The 19,481-nt window shown below is 36.5% G+C and overlaps 1 protein-coding gene across 1 annotated transcript in view; it reads left to right on the top strand.

Moving 5' to 3' along the window:
* LOC150109478 (LETM1 domain-containing protein 1) overlaps window positions 1–19,481 on the top strand; it is an 86,675-nt gene that overhangs the window by 17,368 nt on the left and 49,826 nt on the right. The window contains exon 4 of the mRNA XM_090402443.1: window positions 17,966–18,048. Coding sequence (XP_090258569.1) covers window positions 17,966–18,048 — 83 coding nt within the window. The remainder of the gene's footprint in view (window positions 1–17,965; window positions 18,049–19,481) is intronic.

Consider the following 19,481-nt stretch of genomic DNA (forward strand, 5'->3'; position numbering starts at 1 on the left):
CTTTGAGAGTGTTTCATATATATTCCTGCGCATTAAAATGTGCCAAATGGATATTGACTCACATATTTCACTAAATACACATCACTATCCAGGAAGTACAGGAAATGAGTGTTAAGAGGAGGTAGTGTTTAGTGGACTTTTCTAACAGTCAGATGGTTAGGAGTGGAGTACTCCACTCCAGCGTTCACTATTAGAACTCTGTTGTTTATTCATTATCATCAAATTCCTGACATATACTTATTAGGGTAGGGCAGGTGCAGGAGCTTTATGATAGTACTACATGAAAAGTTGCATCATTACTAACTTTCTATCAACAATTTTCCTTGAGATTAGCCTGCTATCTGTCAATATTTGAATATTATCAGATCTTATATTTCTGTCTTCTAAGGCACTTTTTACTGTATTACCTACATCTTAGTCTTCCTCTGGTGGCAAGAACACTTGTTTAGATAATCTCTTCCATTCTATTTAAAGTGGCCATACCACCTGAGATTAGCTCTGCTAACACATTCCTGAATGCCTAACAATCAAGTTCTATCCTAATACCCTCATTTTTAATATGATACTGCCATTGAAGACATCTGTTCAGTCCCTTAATCTTTCTCAGGACTCATATCTGTGGTCTGTGATCGAGAGTTTTATTTCTAACTCAGCTCTGAGATCTGTAAATTAAAATTAGTTTGAACACTGTCTTGTATACAGCTTATTTAATGTTTTGACTAATCTCTCTCTCTTATATGGAATAAAAGAGAGATTAGTCAAATTTATTCAGTTGACTTCTTATCATACCAGCTTTGCTACTTGTGCTGTCTATTTCCAAATTTAATTTGCTCTTCACTAAAAATTGTGCCTAAATAGCTGAAATATTTTACTTGTTTTATAGGTTCTCCATTCAGGATGCAGTTGGTGTTTTCAAAATGCAAACTTTTATTACAACAGTTATTCAATTTAGTAAAAATCTTGCAAACTTGTTCTGGATTTATTTAGGAGGATTTATTTAGGAATAAAGAGCTGAGATTAACATCTCCAATTTTTATGTCAGTTTGTTAATATTGTTATTAGGTATACTCTTTCATCTTCTAATCTTTTACTGCTTAACCATTTATGATATGCTTCTTTTTTTCATTTTAATTCTTTCTTTCATAGAGTCATCCCATATCTTCAGTTTTTTTTTTCATTTTATTGAATTTTTTTGCTCTTTCCTAAACTTTCATTTGCTGCTGTATTTAGTATCGTTTTTATATTAAGCCTTTCTATTTCTTCATTTCATTTTATCTAAATATTGGTTAATTCTTTGTTCATATAAATCATTGTATATTTGTCATTTAATAAACTAGTTTTATAAAAAAAAATTTCTTTCTGTTCTTGTTATTTGTAGCCATTTAGATAGTAATCTTAATTATATTTTAACAAGGAAGTGGGCACTATTTATTTCATACTTTCTGTGCACTGTTAATCCATGGAAAACTTTGAAAAGATGTTGAAAGTTTATTTTTCACTTGGTTAGACTATAATAAATTTAGTTTAATCCTTTATCCAAGTGTGAGCAAACAAAGTTTGCGCCTGAAAGTATCTTCAGGACTGGAGTAAGGTGGTCCAACACCGGACAACTCGTTGCAAAGGTGGAGCAAGCTAACATCACTCCTATCTCAGTATCTCCCATAATGCAAAACACATCTCCTTGCAGATATGTATAATGTTATATATTAAAGGAAGGGCCACTACCCAGACTAGTTTCAACCTTTATTGAGGTCTCTTCAGTAGGAGCCAGGCCCGAGTGAAGATACCAGGCAGAAGCATTAGCAAGTTCATCTCTACCTATAGGAGTTGCCAAACGGTGTGCCACCTTTTTATTAAATTACTCTGGATTTAGAGAAATATGTTGAAAGTTTATTTTTCACTTGGTTAGACTATAATAAATTTAGTTTAATCCTTTATCCAAGTGTGAGCAACAAAGTTTGTGCCTGAAAGTATCTTCAGGACTGGGGTAAGGTGGTACAAGTCCTGAAGATACGAGTCACCCACGTGTTTCACTTAGTGTTGTGTTGTATTTACTGTGTGTTACAAGAGTTTGTAATCCCTGAAGATGTCTCAGTGATGACTGAGATGAAATATTGGAAGCATTAAAATTAGTGTTTAATCCTTTCCTAGTGCTGTAAATATTCCATTAAATCTCCAACATACTGTAATAGACTATTGAGCTTAATACATTTAAGGTGTGTTCCAAAGTGTAGAGCACATTCTCCTCAACAGAAGATTGCACAGTGAAAATATGGTAATGTCAATAACATAATTTTCAACACAGTATAGTATACATTCTTATGCTTCATCAGCCATTTTCTGTCTATGGCTAGATGAAAGCATCCCCTAAAATCCTCCATTCAATCCTATCTTGCACTTTTCTATACCACTGAGTTCCAGCCATCTCTTTAATTTCATCCTCTTACCATTTCTTTGGTCTTCTTGTAGCTCTTTTTCTGTCTCTGTGATACCATTCTGATATCAACTTTTGTCCATTTTTGAATGTTACTTCTTGCAACAGGATCTGCCTATTGCAATTTGGATCTTTTAATGGCCTATAATGTCTCTCACTCTAGTCTGAGCTCTGACTCAAGTATTGCACTTTATATCCAGAATGGTAATACTGAATGATGATCTTTCCATTTTCTTCTGAGTAATCCTCAACTTGTTGATCAATTTTTCAGTCCATGTTTCACTTTGATATGTCATGACTGGAAGTATACAACTGTCGAATATTTTTCTTTTTAGGCAGATTAGGATGTTTTCTTTGAGTGCTTCACAGTGTTTTACAAAGGCTATCTGATAAGTTGAATTCTCATATAATTTCTTCTTCACAGCTGCTCTCTCTCTTTCTCTCGATCTTTTGTCCTAGGTAAACATAAGAGGTTATTATATCAATCTCCTAGTGTTCTATTTGTACTGGCTCTTTGGCAATGTATTTATCATGCATTATTTTTGTTTTGTCTTTGTTTATATATAGTCCTTTCTTTTTACTTTCTGCATTCAATTCATTGATTACACTGTCCAACACAATTTTTGCTGACTTTTATATGAGACTTGTTTTTTACTAATTTGGGTGCGCTGATTTCAAATATCAAACCCATTTTTCTCTATCACGTCAAGTTTTTCCTCTATGGCATTTTCTTTTTGCTAATTTGTAATTTTTTGATAGTTTTAAGGAGGCAGTACTATTTAGAGGATCAAAAAAATCGATTTTTTAATATTATTTTCTGAAAATATGTACTTTTAAAAATCTGTTCCTAACTTTTTATCAAGAAATTTGAAAAATTCCCGAAGATATAGCTTATTATTCAAAGTGGTGCGCAGATCAGAATCGGAGCGCTCACCGCTCTCGCTTGTTAGTAAACGAATAAATGCGTAAGAACCTGCAACGGCATGTGCTGGCGCTTTGAATGCGAGAGAGGCTGATAATTAGATACATAACTACTTAACAATGTTCATTAAAAATTACAGGAATATTTATAAAAAAATAACAATTTTACTTATTCCCTGAAACATGAGTTTCAGGGAATAAATTTTTGTTTGTAGCAATTTCTGCTGTGTGTTCTGTTTTGGCAATCCCTTTGAATACTCCAACAGTAGTCGGCCATCATGTGAGAATCCCATCTTCCTTGGTACCGATCTTCCATAGTTTTTAAGTCTTAATGAAATCTTTTGCCTTGTTCATCACTTACAGCACCTAAATTCTCGGGAAATCTATCAAGATGACTGTATAGGAAATGAAGCTTTATGCTCATGTTGCAACCTAGGCGCTGGAAATTTTCAAGCATTGTTTCCACTAGATCTTTGTAATTGCACGCTTTTTTGTTTCCAAGAAAATTATTCGCAACCATCGTAAATGAAGTCCAGGCCTCTTTCTCAATTTCGTTCATAGTTGATGAAATTTGGGTCTCTCATTAAAGTTCTAATTTGCAGTCCATCAAATACACCGGCTTTAATCTTTTCATAACTAAGTCGTGGAAATTTTTCCCATATGTATTGGAAACAGTCACCTTGTAAATCTAAAACTTTAACATACTGCTTCATAAGACCTAGTTTGATGTGTAGAGGTGGAAAAATGATTTTTTTCTCTGTCGATTAAAGGTTGATTTATAACATTCTGTTCTCCAACATTTAAGGATATTCTAAGAGGCCAATGTTTCTGACTCCAGTGTTGGTTTCTAGCTTGACTATCCCAGAAGCATAGAAAACATGGAAACTTTGTATATCCTCTTTGAAAGCCAAGTAAAAAGTTCACAATTTTAAAATCCACACAGATGATCCAGTTATGGTCTGTATATTTTAATAACTTCAGAACCTTTTTAATGTCCTCATATGTTTCCTTTAAGTGGACTGAATAGCCAATTGGAATTGATCCATATACATTCCCATTGTGTAGTAAGACACACTTGAGACTTCTGCTTGAACTGTCGATAAATAAACGCCACTCATTTGGATGACATTGTACAACACTCATTTCAGTTAGTAAACCTGACACATTGTTACAGTAAACCAACCCACACTCGTTTTAAAATATTGTACAAGATTACTTTCCCTGCTACGATAAAAAGTTATCTTCGTATCTTGCTCCAGTAAGTTTTTTTCATTTAATCTTGAAGCTAACAATTCCGATGATTTCTTTGATAGGCCCAAATCTCTTACTAAGTCATTCAATTCCGCTTGAGTAAAACGTTGCAGTCCAGAACTAGAAATTAAATTTTCATTGTCTAAATCAACATCGGGTCTTGCTCCTCAAGAACATCTGGCATATCCCGATCATGCTTGTTCTCAAGTAAAGGAAGTCCTTTATAAATTGGCACGGCTATTTCATTGGAATGAGCAACTGGCTGAATTGCTGAGTCGAGATTTGGATACACAATTTTTTTCTTATTCTTCTTATTATAACCAGAAGTCTGAACTAAACAAAAATAGCAATCATCTAAGTGATTTTTCGGTTCATGCCAAATCATTGGAATGCCAAAAGCTAATTTTTGGCGTTTTTCCTTGCTCCACTGTCGTAAATTTTCTGCAAATGACTTGCACACTTTATTTGGAGCCCATGAATTGTCCTGATCTGCAAGTTTTATGTCAAAGTATGCAAAGTACACTTTCTTAACGAAATCAGTGATATTTGTCCTTTGACTGGGAACAGTAAAGCTGCCACAAATGTAGCAGAAGGAATCTACACTATTGACAATTTCGAGTAGTAGACATGATGTATTTTCTTCACTGCCGACTAACATGCAATTAATAAGACAAAAAAAACCAGAGACTTTATTGAAACGTTATAAGCGCTCATCATACTTTCACGATCGATTAATGATTGACTGATTTCGATCATTCTTTGTCCGCTATGACGCATATAGCATTCATTTGTTTTAGGCAGTTGTCATCGCCTAAATGTATTAGGTCGGTTATCGGCCTCTCTCGCATTCAAAGCGCCAGTACATGCTGTTGCAGGTTCTTACGCATTTATTCGTTTACTAACAAGCGAGAGCGGTGAGCGCTCCGATTCTGATCTGCACACCGCTTTGAATAATAGGCTATATCTTCAGGAATTTTTCGAATTTCTTGATAAAAAGTTAGGAACAGATTTTTAAAAGTACATACTTTCAGAAAATAATATTAAAATATCGATTTTTTTGATCCTCTAAATAGTACTGCCTCCTTAAAACTATCAAAAACTTACAAATTAGCAAAAAGAAAATGCCATAGAGGAAAACCCTGACGTGATAGAGAAAAATGGGTTTGATATTTAAAATCAGCGCACCCAAATTAGTAAAAAACAAGTGTCAGATCATAATCAGCAGAAGAAAAAAAATTTTTTTGTTGGCCAGTGTTATTTGTTGAAGTTTTTCTTCAGTTTCTTATAAGAATAGTTTAATCATCAATTCATAGATGATGTAGTTCCTTCCCTTTTACTATAATTCCTCTTTTTCCAATCCAGATTTTTAAAAATTTCTTCTATGGTTGCTATAAATAATTTAGGTAAATGGTATATTTCAGTTTAACTCTTTTTTTTTTAATAGGAAATTTCATATTTCTTCCTGATTTTATAGGTGCAGTTGAATTTTTATATATATGACTTAAATATATCAATGTAAGTTTCTTCAATTCCTTGATTTCTTTTTTGAAATAGCTATCATTGAAATTGAATCAAATGCCTTTTCAAAATCAATAAATGTCAGATCTGAGTGTTAGGTATTCTTTTGTATTTTCATCCCCCCCCTGTCTTATTACATATATGTGATCAGTAGTGCTGTAGTTTTTTCTGAATCCTGCTTATTCTGGAGGTTGGCAATAATAACTGTAATAATCACAATCACTTGCTTTGTATTTAAACATTTTCTTGTATAATGACACTTGTCAAGTATCCATACCACAGTAAAATTAAATTTATTATGTAGCTATTTTGTATTACATATCGTAAGATAACATCAGTTCAAACAGTGAACAACACTAAGGAATTGAATAAAGAAATAGTAGAGAGCATGTATTAAATTGGAATCCCTCTCGAATACAGTTGCGTGTTCATGGGTTAAAACTATTGGGGTGAGAATAATTAAAATAGATTAGTTAAAATAAAATATACAGGATTACAAATTTCCCACACTTTTCGAACAGTGAGGCATTCATTATGATTGGGGTTAGGTCAATTAGGTACTTTCTTTGTATGAACGTTCATGTTTTTATATGGATCTATGCAGCAGCTTGGTATTTTTCCATTGGATCTGCGGCTAGTGTTTTCAATTCCATGTTATGCAAGGCCAAATTTGTGATATTTGATAAGTTAAATGTGGTTTTGTTGTTGTTCAGAGTTATGTTTATTTACAGATCTTCCTGTTTATCTATAGTAAGACAAGTTGCATGAACATGGTACTTGATATATGCCAGGTAGCATCAGTGGTGAGAGTTTTTTAGAAAAGTTAGTGGGTTATGAATTTGGTTGATGGGTTTATAGGTAGTGATGAGTTGATGTTTTTTCATAATTTTTACCACACATTCAGAGATGCTTTTAACCTCCCAGCTGACCATGACGTCTATAGACGTCAAGCTAAATCTGGATACGATTCTATAACATCCATTGAATAACATGGATAAGATGTGCAATTTGGTCTCATTATTTCATCCACCTCGCCAGTAGGGAGGTTAATACATGGTATAGGAGTCCTGTGGGCCTCTTCTTGTCTGGGTTGCTGTGTAGGCAGAGGCGTAGCTAGGAGGGGGGGGGTCCACCCCAGGCAGCACTTTGAACCTTTTTGAACTTTTGCTGTTAATTCTAAAATACAGTCTGGAGAACTCAGTTCCAAATATTATAATACTGTGAATTTTCTTCACAATTGCTGTAAGTGTTGCTAGTTGTGAGAGGAGTTTTTCTAAATAAAATTGATTAAGAATTGCCTGCATTACTATACAATAGACTTCGCCAATATTATTGATTTTGCTAACAGAAAAGCAAGAAAAATAGCATTTTAGAATGTTGAAATTAAAGTTTTACTTCAAAAATAAACATAGTGTTTAAATTTATTTCCCTATACGTTTGACTTTTTGTAGTATTTTTGGTGTATTGAGAGGGCGGCAAAAGCTCTAGCTACACCACTATGTGTAGGACAGTGGTTAATTATTTTTTGAGTTATTCGTGGATTATATCTATTTAGAAATTCTTCAGAAATTTAGATTTATTAAATTCTTTCTTACTAAATAGCTTAACGAAATTACAGTGGTATCTCACTAATCCGAACTAATAAATACTGTGCTCGTTCGGATTAGCAAAAAGTTGGGATTGGCAAATTTTTCCCCAAAGAGACAACAATAACTAGCTTTTAAGACAAAAATAATGAGATTCTAATGGTATATCAATTCAATTTATTTACTATAAATAAATGAAATATCTGATAGAAAAAAAAGCTACTATGCTGTAATGTAAAACTTAAAAAATAATTCAGTACACAAGTTTATTTTAGAAAAAAATTTAGTTTGTATGTACCTGTATTGTTGAGGATTCTGATTTAATAAAATTGCATAGTTCACTTCCTTGTACACAACACAAAAAAAGTTTCACAAAATAACACACAAAAAAAGTTTTTTATTTCTTTGTAAAAAAGTCACTGATTTTCTTTTGCTTCTTGGAAGCTAAACTTTTCAAATGTGTCTTCTTGGAGCTGCATTAGCAATAAAATTTTGTGGAATGGTGTATCATTCTGCTTAGCCCATTCTATACACACATTAAAACTGTCAACTGCCTCTTGATGTTTTACTTTTTTTTTTTTTCGAGTTCTTTATCGTCATAATCATCTTCTAATTCATTCTGTAGCGTCATATTTATAATTTCGGCATTTGATTTGATTTCGAATTCACTTTTGGGTTCTACCTGTAATTGATTCCATGATATCTGTTTGTGAAATTTCAACATGTAGATTTATAATTTTAACCAAATTATGCACATTTTGAATTTCCTCTTTTTGTGTATCACCGTAGTTATTATTATTATTATTATTACCACGGGCTACTCCAGGAGTCCTTAGACTCATCGAGGGAGGCCCTAAACATCATGTTCACACAGCTGTTCAACATTCTCACAGTATCTATCATACCTTGCCTTGAACTCGCTCACTGTCATAGCACCCACAACAGACTCTGGCAGCTTATTCCACTCATTTACCACTCTAAAAGTAAAGAACCCAGCTCTAACACCCCTGCTAACCACGCTCTTGCCCAGCTTCCATGGGTGTCCCCTAGTTCTCCCACCACCAGTCCTGATCTCAAAAATATCATCTGAATTAATCCTATAGAATCCTTTTAGCAATTTGAATGTCTCAATCATATCTCCCCTTTTTCGCCTATCAACTAGTTTCTGCAACCCACAAATCTTCAACCTGTTCTCATATGGTGCATTCCATAGACCTGCTATCATCTTAGTCACTCGCCTCTGGATCCTCTCAACCTCCTCCCCATCAAGAAGGAACCGAGGTGACCAAATCTGGGCACAGTAGTCGAGATGAGGTCTTATCAGGGCTCGGTACAGAGGTACAATAACTTGTTTTTCTCTGCTCGTCAAGGTATTTTTCAACAACCAAGTGAGTTGATGAGCTGATTTAGCTACTTTCGCAATGTGCCCCCTAAACTTCATCTCCCTATCCACCAACACTCCCAAGTCCCTGGCCTCATCAATCTCTTGGAGTACAGTTCCACCAATGTGGTATACTGCTGCTAATCTTTTCACTCCGAAATGCATAACCTTACATTTTGTCACATTAAATTGACATCCATTCTCCTTAGTCCAGAACTCCAATCTATCTAAGTCATCTTGCAAGACTTTGACATCTTCTGCATTCACTATCGCCCTACCCAACTTTGCATCATCAGCGAACAAATGAACTGTCCCACTTAGACCATTCCCTATATCGTTAATGAACAGATTAAACAGCAGTGGTCCAAGAACAGAACCTTGTGGCACACCACTAGTCACAGGCCGTTTTTTGGACTCTACTCCTGAATAAACTACTCTTTGATATCTCTCCATCAACCACCCAGCTATCCATCTCACCAACCCTATATCCATTCCCATATGTTGTAGTTTACGGATTAGAATTCCATGTGGTATCCTGTCAAACGCCTTTGCCTTGCAGTATCACTGTAAACCCATTTCCCTTATCCAGTTCAGCCGTCACCCTGTTATAAAACTTGAGCAAGTTACTGAGGCATGATCTACCCTTCACAAAGCCATGCTGTCCTCTGTACAGTATCTCATTTTCATCAATCCATTCCTGTATTTTTCCCTTGACTACTTTCTCCAAGAACTTGACAACGACTCCTGATATGCTGATCGGTCGGTAATTTGCAACCATAATCTTGGATCCTCCTTTATGCAGTGGAACTATTTTCCCCTCTTTCCACGCCTTCGGGACTAAGCCAGACCTGAGACTCAGATTAAACAACATGGTCAAGGGCACTGATAATTCATTAGCCGCTTCATGCAAGACCCGTGCCGGTATACCATCCAATCCCACAGATGTATTCACATTAAGGTTCTGTAATAGACTATTCACCTCCACTTCATTCATCACAATTCCCATATAAACTAATGGTTCCTTCATTTTTTCAACGTCACCACCTGGATGATATACTTTTGCAAAGTGCGCGCTCAGTAACTCCACTATATCGACTGGTTCAGTGAACTCTTTACCATCGTCATTCCTTAAAATCATTTTGCCATGTACAGTTTTTTTCTTGCTTGCAGCATATTGAAAGAACTGTTTGGGATTCTCTTTTGCTTGCATAGCTAGTTTCCTTTCATAATCGGCTTTTGCTGTTTTTACCACACTTGTTACCGTTCGTGTGCCTGCAGGTCACCCCTTTCTTTAAATTCCCTCCATAGTTGTTTCTTTTTTTTGCAGCTCAAGCTTAATGGTGTTATTCATCCATTTAACCCCTACTTGTTTCACTATTCGGACCTTAGGTATACAATCAGCCATAACCTCTTGTAAATGCTCTTTGATCACTTCCCATGCTCTATCGACGTCCAGCCCTTGCAGTTGTACATGCCATGGCACTGATCCAAGCAATCTCCTAAGCTTGTCATACTTGCCAGCACGGTAATTCCACATATACCCTGTCTTAATCACAAATTTCACACCTTTAGCCACCTCCCAGGTCAAGACCTTATGATCACTCTCACCAATAGGTGGCAACATGGTCATATTCATTACAGTCAAATTCTCAGATACTATTACCAGGTCAAGTCTCACACCCCTAGTATTTTCAATTACATGCTGTTTCAGATAGTTATCCCTTAATAATTGAATAAAATCCATTTCCTTCCTCACATGTGTCCTCTCCTCCTTCCAATCAATGTTACCATAGTTGAAATCCCCCATAATAATTACCCTCCTTCCACTCATTTCATCAATTTGTTTATGCATACCATCTCCACCATCTATTCCATCACCTGGTCTATAGCAGCACCCAACTGTATATTTTATTCTGCCAGTATCAATCTCACACCAAATAGCCTCAAATGAGCTCCTTTCACTATCCTGCAATACTTCAATTCTCCTTGGCTGCAGTTCATCAGCTATCATCAATAACACCCCTCCCCCAATTTTATTCTCTCTGTCCCTCCTAAACATACTATAACCTACACATTCTATCCCACTAACTATATCATCTTCCGTCAGCCATGTTTCACTAATGCCAATAACCTGTGGCCAGGAAGAGCCAATCAAGGCCAAAAATTCTTCCTTCTTGTTCCTAATACTCCTGGCATTAGTATACATGAATTGCAGTGTTACCTTTGTCCCACCCCTATCTTGATGCGTTATTCTAAATATCCCATTCCCATTTTTTGTCCTTATTGCTGGCTCAGGTACATTATATACATTTTTACACTCAACTGTCTCAATGATGTCTGGATATCCACTTCCCCCCTCCTTGGTAGTTCTAGTTTCCCTGGTTCCGCACACCAAGTCCATTCAAATGCAGTCCATCCATCTTGTATAAGTCCTTTCGCCCATCAAACTCATTCCACATGTCCATAAATTCCACACCACACCGTCCGCATAACCTGCGCATAATATCATTTGCGATTATGGCCCTCCTTCTAACCTCCTCTCTGTCATACCGCAGTAACAGACTCACCATTCTAACTCTGTCACTCTTTTCTTTCGCTACCTTTAACAATACTTTCAAGTCCTCTCTCATAAAAAATTTCCCACCCCCCCCCCCCCCCACCCCCCCCCCCCCCCACCCCCCCCCCCCCCCACCCCCCCCCCCCCCCACCCCCCCCCCCCCCCACCCCCCCCCCCCCCCACCCCCCCCCCCCCCCACCCCCCCCCCCCCCCACCCCCCCCCCCCCCCACCCCCCCCCCCCCCCACCCCCCCCCCCCCCCACCCCCCCCCCCCCCCACCCCCCCCCCCCCCCACCCCCCCCCCCCCCCACCCCCCCCCCCCCCCACCCCCCCCCCCCCCCACCCCCCCCCCCCCCCACCCCCCCCCCCCCCCACCCCCCCCCCCCCCCACCCCCCCCCCCCCCCACCCCCCCCCCCCCCCACCCCCCCCCCCCCCCACCCCCCCCCCCCCCCACCCCCCCCCCCCCCCACCCCCCCCCCCCCCCACCCCCCCCCCCCCCCACCCCCCCCCCCCCCCACCCCCCCCCCCCCCCACCCCCCCCCCCCCCCACCCCCCCCCCCCCCCACCCCCCCCCCCCCCCAACTAAGAAACAATCCAAACCTCAACAAATTTGGTTGCATGAGACTGCCCCAAATTTGGGAAACCTACATCAGAAGACCTTCAGCCCAATCAGCCAAGAATACTAACATTGCCCGTTAGGGGTGGGGGGGGGGGCACCATCAGGACTTTTAGGAGAAAGAATAGCCTCCTGCTTCGTTCCTCATTTACTGTGTGTGTTGTGCTTGCATGCACGTGTTTTGTATTTAAGTTCCTGTGATAATGGCAACGTGACGTTGCCAAAATATTGGAAGTGTATTAAAATTTATTTTAATGTATATTCTATTGTACATTGTAATTTCCTTAAGCTATTTAGTAAGAATGTATAAACAATATCTAAGCTTTTCTGCAAGAATTTATTAAATTCATTTAGGACTTTTATAAAACGAAAACAATGGCATTTTGTGACAAACTCCAGTTAGAAGTAAAATAGTTAATAATAAAATAATAGAACAGATAATTACTTTCAGTTATCTTGGATGTGAAATATCATATGAAGGAGAAAAAAGACATAAAATTAAGCACTTCAAAATTTTTACAGATTATAGGCCTGATAAATAGAACACTCAATCCAAATATAGTACAAAAAGAAACACGCTTGAAAATATACGATACTTTAGCAGTGCTCACATTATTATATGGATTATTCATTATTATTCGAAATTTGGGCAATAAACAAAGAATAAAAACAAGTGAAATGAGATTTATGAGAAGAACTGTTAAATACACATTATTATACCAAAAAAGAACCAAAGATATTTTAAAAGAACTAGAAACTTACAACAAAATCAATACAAATAAAACTAAACAATTATAAACAAAAATGGATTGAACATGTAAACCAAATGGCCAACACCCGATATCCTAAATAAATAATAAAATATAAACCAATCAGAAAGAGAAGGCCGGTAGACCTCAGAAAAGGATATTATATGGATAACAAGACTGGAACAAACCAATATGGTCTATATCTGTAATTAGCATTATGATGATGAAATTCTTCAGAGGAATAAATCTGGTGCACTCTTAATACTAGGGATTTTATTATGCCATATTTTTGAGATGGATGGTGGGCTGAGGTATTGTGGATATAATGAGCTGAAAAAGTTTGTTTTCAGTAAACAGAAGTGGAAATAGATCCATCTTGCTTTTGCTGGGAAGTTAAAAAAAATAAATAAATAAATCCCTCTATATACCGTATTTTCCGGTGTATAAGACGCACTTTTTTGCCTTAAAAATTCATCTTAAAAAGATGGGGTATGTGTTATATAATGAAGGTAAAGATTGTTTCCTCTTTTCAAAGTCATGCGCACTCCCTTTTATATTCCAAGATCTTTGTAGGCGGTTAATGGTGCAATCAAATTGATGCGTGACCTTCACGTGACTTCTAACGCGTCATTGGCTAAGAACGGGGAGTCCCTATTCAAGTTTCATAATATCTTATCCGAGTAATCAGTTACCGATGTTTATCAGTATTGAGTTGACGTGTTGAGATATTGTGTGTTAGGTTTTAGGTTTTTTCCTGAAAATTGTATTAAATTTCTTGAGTGCGTCTTATACACCGGAAAATACGGTATATAAGATGCATGAACATGCATCTGTATATATAGAGTCCTTCCAATTTAACAGATGCTCTCTACTATTTCTTTATTCAATTCCTTAGTGTTGTTTGCTGTTTAAACTGATGATGTCTTATGAAAAGTAAGACAAAATAGCTACATAATAAATTTCATTTTTACTGTGGTATGGATACTCCAAAAGTGTTATTATACAAAAAAAATGTTGAATTACAAAGCAAATGATTATGACAAGCTACGGAGTCAGCTTTCAACAGTGCCATGGCATAAGAATTTAGAGAGGAGAGATGTTGATAGTGCATAGGAGGTGGTCAAGGGTTATGATGCTAACAATGTCAAGTTCTTTCCTAATATCCTCTTTTTTAATATAATATTATCACTGATGCCATCTGTTCATGCCCCTCATATCTGTGGTGTCTAGTGTTTTATTTCTAACCCAGCTCTCAGATCCATAAGTTAAAATTAGTTTGAATACTGTCTCGTACACAGCTAATTTAGTGTTTTGACAAATTTCTCTCTTATTCCATATAAATTTATTAAATTTACTTCCTATCATACTAGATTTGTTGATTCTGTTGTCTATTTCCATATTTAATTTACCATCTTCACTAAAAACTATGCCTAGCTAGCTGAATGAGGTAAAATATTTTACTTGTCCTATAGGTTCTCCAATCACAATGCAGTTGATATTTTCAATGCATCTGCCTATTTTCATTTGTCTTTCTTTTGTTATTGCTTACTTTCATACCAAATCTATTATAACAGTTATTCAATTAAGTCGGAGAATTTTGCAGACTTTTACCAGATTTATTTAAAAGTATAACATCATCTGCATAAAGTAAAGAGCTAAGATTAACATCTCCAATTTTGATATCAGGTTTAACACCACTTGCCTTCATTACGTGATCCATATAGATAATAATAGAGGGGATAATGTACATCCTTATGTGACTCCAGATTTAACATTAAACCATCTTCTTGTACTTCCTTCAATTTTAACTGCTGACTTACACTCAAATAAAGACTAAGCATTGCTTGATATAATGCCCCATTGACATCATATAATTTTAGCGTTTTGAATAGCTTTTATCTTGACACCTTGTCATATGTGTTCTCCAGATCTATAAAACTTAAATACATATCTTTGTTATATTTTCATGATTTCTCAACTATTTGTCATAAAGTGAAAATCTGATCCTGACAGCCTCTTATTTAGACTGAATCCAGCATGCTCTTCACCAAGCTTCAATTCCACAATCCTTCTCCAATCTTTTCTCAAGTATACTTGCAATAAATCTTACCAGAAAGTAGGAAAATACCTCTGTAACTCTCACATTCAGTTTTATTTACCTTTTTTTATATATGGGTACTATGAGAGCTCTACTCTAATCATCAGGAATTCGTCCCTCTGTCCAGGCCTTCTGAACTATGCAGTACCTCCATACTTGAGCATTTCTGGTTGAATATCATCTACTCCTGCTGCCTTTCCACATTTCAGGCTTTTGATCGATTTTTCTACTTCAAGTATGGATATGTATTCCTGACTGCATGCCTGGTCAGTGTTTTCTTACCACTGTGCTTTCATCACTGCTTGTTTCGTTTAGCAATTTTTCGGAGTAATTACTCCATATTTCAAGGATATCTTTTTATCCGATTCTCATGTCACCTTTATCATCTCTAATTCCTTTTACAGCACTATTTCCTCTATTCCTGAGCTTTTTCAACAGTCTCTAGAATATCTTGCCACCTTCCTGATATTTATTTTTTATGTTCTTACCAAAGTCTTCTCATGACTTTTGTTTAGCTAGTTTTACACAGTGTTTAGCTTTATTACATTTGTCTCTGTATTCTCTAAGTGCGCAAGCTGACTTATTGGCCAGAAAATTTTGATATGCTTTCTTCTTTTCCTTCACTGCCTCTTTAACTTCCTGTGTCCACATTGGAGTTCTGATTTTTCTATCCTTTCAGACAATCTCACCACATGCCTCTCTGGCTGAATCAATCAATGTTTTCTTCAGGGCTTGCCACTGAATCTCCAAGGGTTGGTTCCTCTTCTCAAACTCTTTCATTTTTTTATTCAATAACGTTTGTGTATTTTAGTCTACAGTTCACATCTGAGAGCTGCTCAACTTTTATTTACTTTAAAACTTTCTTACATGTTATTCTTTACAATATGAAATTCAATTTTATCTTACTCAAATCTCTGTACACTCTTGTGCCTGCACCATGAGAAAACATCACTATCAACAATAACATAGTCAATGAGACTTTCTTATTCCTTGCATCTTATGTGAATTTATGCAAATTTTTATGTTGGAACATTGTGTTAGTAATAACCAGTCCATGTCCTGAGCAGAAATCCAACAGGTATTTGCCATTATTATTAGCTTTGCGCTTTTCTCAAAATTTTCCCAAAATATTTTTGTATGTCTGACAATCATTTCCTACTCTGCTATTTAGATCCCCAACAAAGACCAACTTTTCCTTTTTCATTGTGTCAGTTGCTTTTTCTAAAGCATCAAAAACTTCTTCCACTTCTACCTTAGTAGAAACTTCTGTGGGACCATAGGCACAAATAAGTCTCATTGTCCAGTTCCTCATTTTGATATTTGCCCAGATCACTCTACCTGCCATTCAAGATTATCCTTGTATTTAGGGTTGAATACTATAGCTACTTCTTCTTTTCCCTGACGGTTATTGCCTGAATATAACATTTTGTATTTATTGCTTAGAAAGATCTCACCAATTTTTTTCTTTTTTGTTTCAGTTACCCATATTATACTGATCTGGTACTTTATCGAATTCCTCAGCTAGCTCCATTTCTTTGCCATTCAAGCTTCTTATGTTGATATTACCGATCTTGAACTCTGGTGATGGTGAATTGGGGTGTGTTTTAGGATTTGTTCCAGTAGCTGACTTTTAGCTGTTTGACCTTGTTCCCTGGCAAAAACAATGGGGGTCTTGTTTAACTGGGTGATGCCCTAACCGGCATGAAATTCTGTCATGTTGTTACCATCATTTTACATTGTGGTTTAAGCCAATAAGAATACTTTTTGGTAGGCTAAATCGCAAATTTCCAGCCCATCCTCATTCATTCAGTATCCAGGTAGTTACTGAATGAATGAGGTGAGGATTATCATCAATCAGAGATCTTCAGTAAGTCAGAAGCCCTGTTCTGTTTTCTGAAGGCTATGTGGAGGTCTCCTCTCAGTTACAACTTTGACTCTTAAGCCCCCCCCCCCCCCCCACACACACACAGAGGCTTCATTGTATTAATTTTTGCTTAGATAAATGCATCATAATTTTTCAGTTTATAAAGTAAATGTCAAGTCATTCACTTCGGCATGATTAGATATTCAATGTCGTATTATATTGGTGGGATTAGGCTAGAAGAAACTGATGAGGCTAGGGATCTTAGAGTGTTAATAGATAGGAAGTTGAAATTTAGGGGCCTTGTGGCAAAGATTGCAAATACAACTCAAAAGATAATTGCAATGCTGAAATGAATGTTCACATGTAAAGATAAGGATGTTATTTTGCCTCTTCACAAGGCATTGATAACACCTCACTTGGACTATAGTGTGCAGGTCTGGTCTCCTGGTTTCCATTGTGATTCTGATGTATTGGAGAGAGAGTACAAAGGAGAATGTTAAAAATGATATCAGGATTGTGGAATACTGATTATGAAGACAGATTGAGAATTTGTAAACTGCAGACAGGAGAAAGAGGGGTGATATGGTTGAGACCTACAAATTTCTGAAAGAGTCATACAGGATTTCAATTTATGGGGGGTGGTGAAAGGACAAGAGGGCATCCTTGGAAGCTGAGAATGAAGGCCGCCAAGAAGGGTGTGACAGCTAGATTTTTTTCTCAGAGGGTGGTGCGTGATTGGAATGGATTTCCATTGGATGTTGAGTGCAAGCAGTGTGAATGAATTCAAGAATAAGTATGATAGCTGGTATGTGTAGTATGTGGCCTCCCTTGATGAGTCTCTGATTCCCTGGAGATCTCTCTTAATAATAATAATAATAACACTCATAATATAACACTCCGATATATATAAAATTTAAAGTTTTAAATTTTATATATATGGACTATATAAGGATATATGTTGAATTTATGATATTTGATTGATATTCTAGACTCCAAAGGAAATGAGGAAAGTTGCACCTGTTCTTCTAATAGCAATACTTCCTTTTGCTAACTATGTGATATTTCCCTTAGCGTAAGTATTAAATTGTTAGTTTTTGAGTTATTTTTCTGTGCATTTTGTATGTCGGAAAAATCAAGATACTTTATAACACACAAAAGCATACAAAAGCATCTCAGATGTTAAAAAAAAAATGCTATTACCAAAGAAACAGAAGGCTGGCTGCAGTTTAGAAATAGTTATCCACAGAATTCATTTATAGTCAAAGCTATAATTGGGAGAAAGCTTTACATAGCCCTCAAGGAGGAGAGAACTGACTGGATCTTTTAACCCACTAGTTCCCAACCTTTTTTTGGATCATGCCCCACCTCAATACCTCAAAGTTTTGATGCCCCCCCCCCCTCTAAAATAATACTCAACCAAGTTCTGAAAAAGTATAATATAAATAGGTGCTTCAAATAAAAAAGGAAACATAGGTAAAACTTTTTAATTTGACTTTCTTCAATGAATATAAAATTTATATTACACTTTGTATATTATAAAACATAAAATAAAAGCTTCATGTCTGCTGCAAAGAGATTTTATTTGAGGTACTAATTTAGTCTTCAATCTCAAATCCCCACAGTTTGTGATATCCAGACGATTTCTTTTTTTCAGTAACAAGTCATTTGCAGCACTAAAGCCACATTGAACTAAATATGATGAATGACAGGGAAAGGCAACAGTAATTTTCTTGCAAAACTAGTTGAATTTGGGTATTTTGTTTCTTTCTCACCACAAAGCCATGCCATTGTTCCTTTTATGTTCTAATAGACTCATCATTTTGCATTTCTGGGAGTTCTTGATACTGCATGGCTATAACAGTTAAGTCCACTAGCATTGGCTGAGTTACCCAAGATGGAAAATCAATTTCTTTTAAATCAGCAAATCTGTCATTTGAATCGCATGCCATTTTGCTCAGGTGACTGCAGTAACAAGTACAGCAGCATCAGTTACCTCACACTTATTTAGCCAATAAAATTGGTCAAATTTTTTGGCTAAAACATTCTTTTGACATAATTGCAGAAATTCAGTGAAGCCAAATATCTTAGCTTTTGCATCAACAAATGTCTTATTTGCTCCTTGCAGTTGCTTATTTAACATATTCAGCTTTTCAAAGATATCTGTCAAATAACTCACAAATGCTTGACCATCAGCTGTTTGTAGGAGTTTCATTTCAAGTTTATCATTCAAAAATTCACTAAGAATATCAAATAGTTCCATGAATCTTCTCAGGCAATTCCCCTGTGACAACCATCTCACCTCGGTGTGAAGCAATAATCTTACATGGTCAGCAGTTTTATCCTCTTAAAATTGTTAAGAGATGCTCACATTTGGCATTAGCTTTGATAGTGTTGATACATTTTATAATTGAATTCAATATCTCATTTAGAATGAGTGAAAGTTTTTTTGGAAACTAAATTTTTTCTATGAATAACAATGCACAAGCAACATTTCAGGATTGTCAT

This window comes from Typopeltis vanoorti, chromosome 2 (assembly GCF_054136105.1).
Source record: "Typopeltis vanoorti isolate ZY-2024b chromosome 2, IOZ_Tvanoo_1.0, whole genome shotgun sequence".
Lineage (NCBI taxonomy): Eukaryota > Metazoa > Arthropoda > Arachnida > Uropygi > Thelyphonidae > Typopeltis > Typopeltis vanoorti.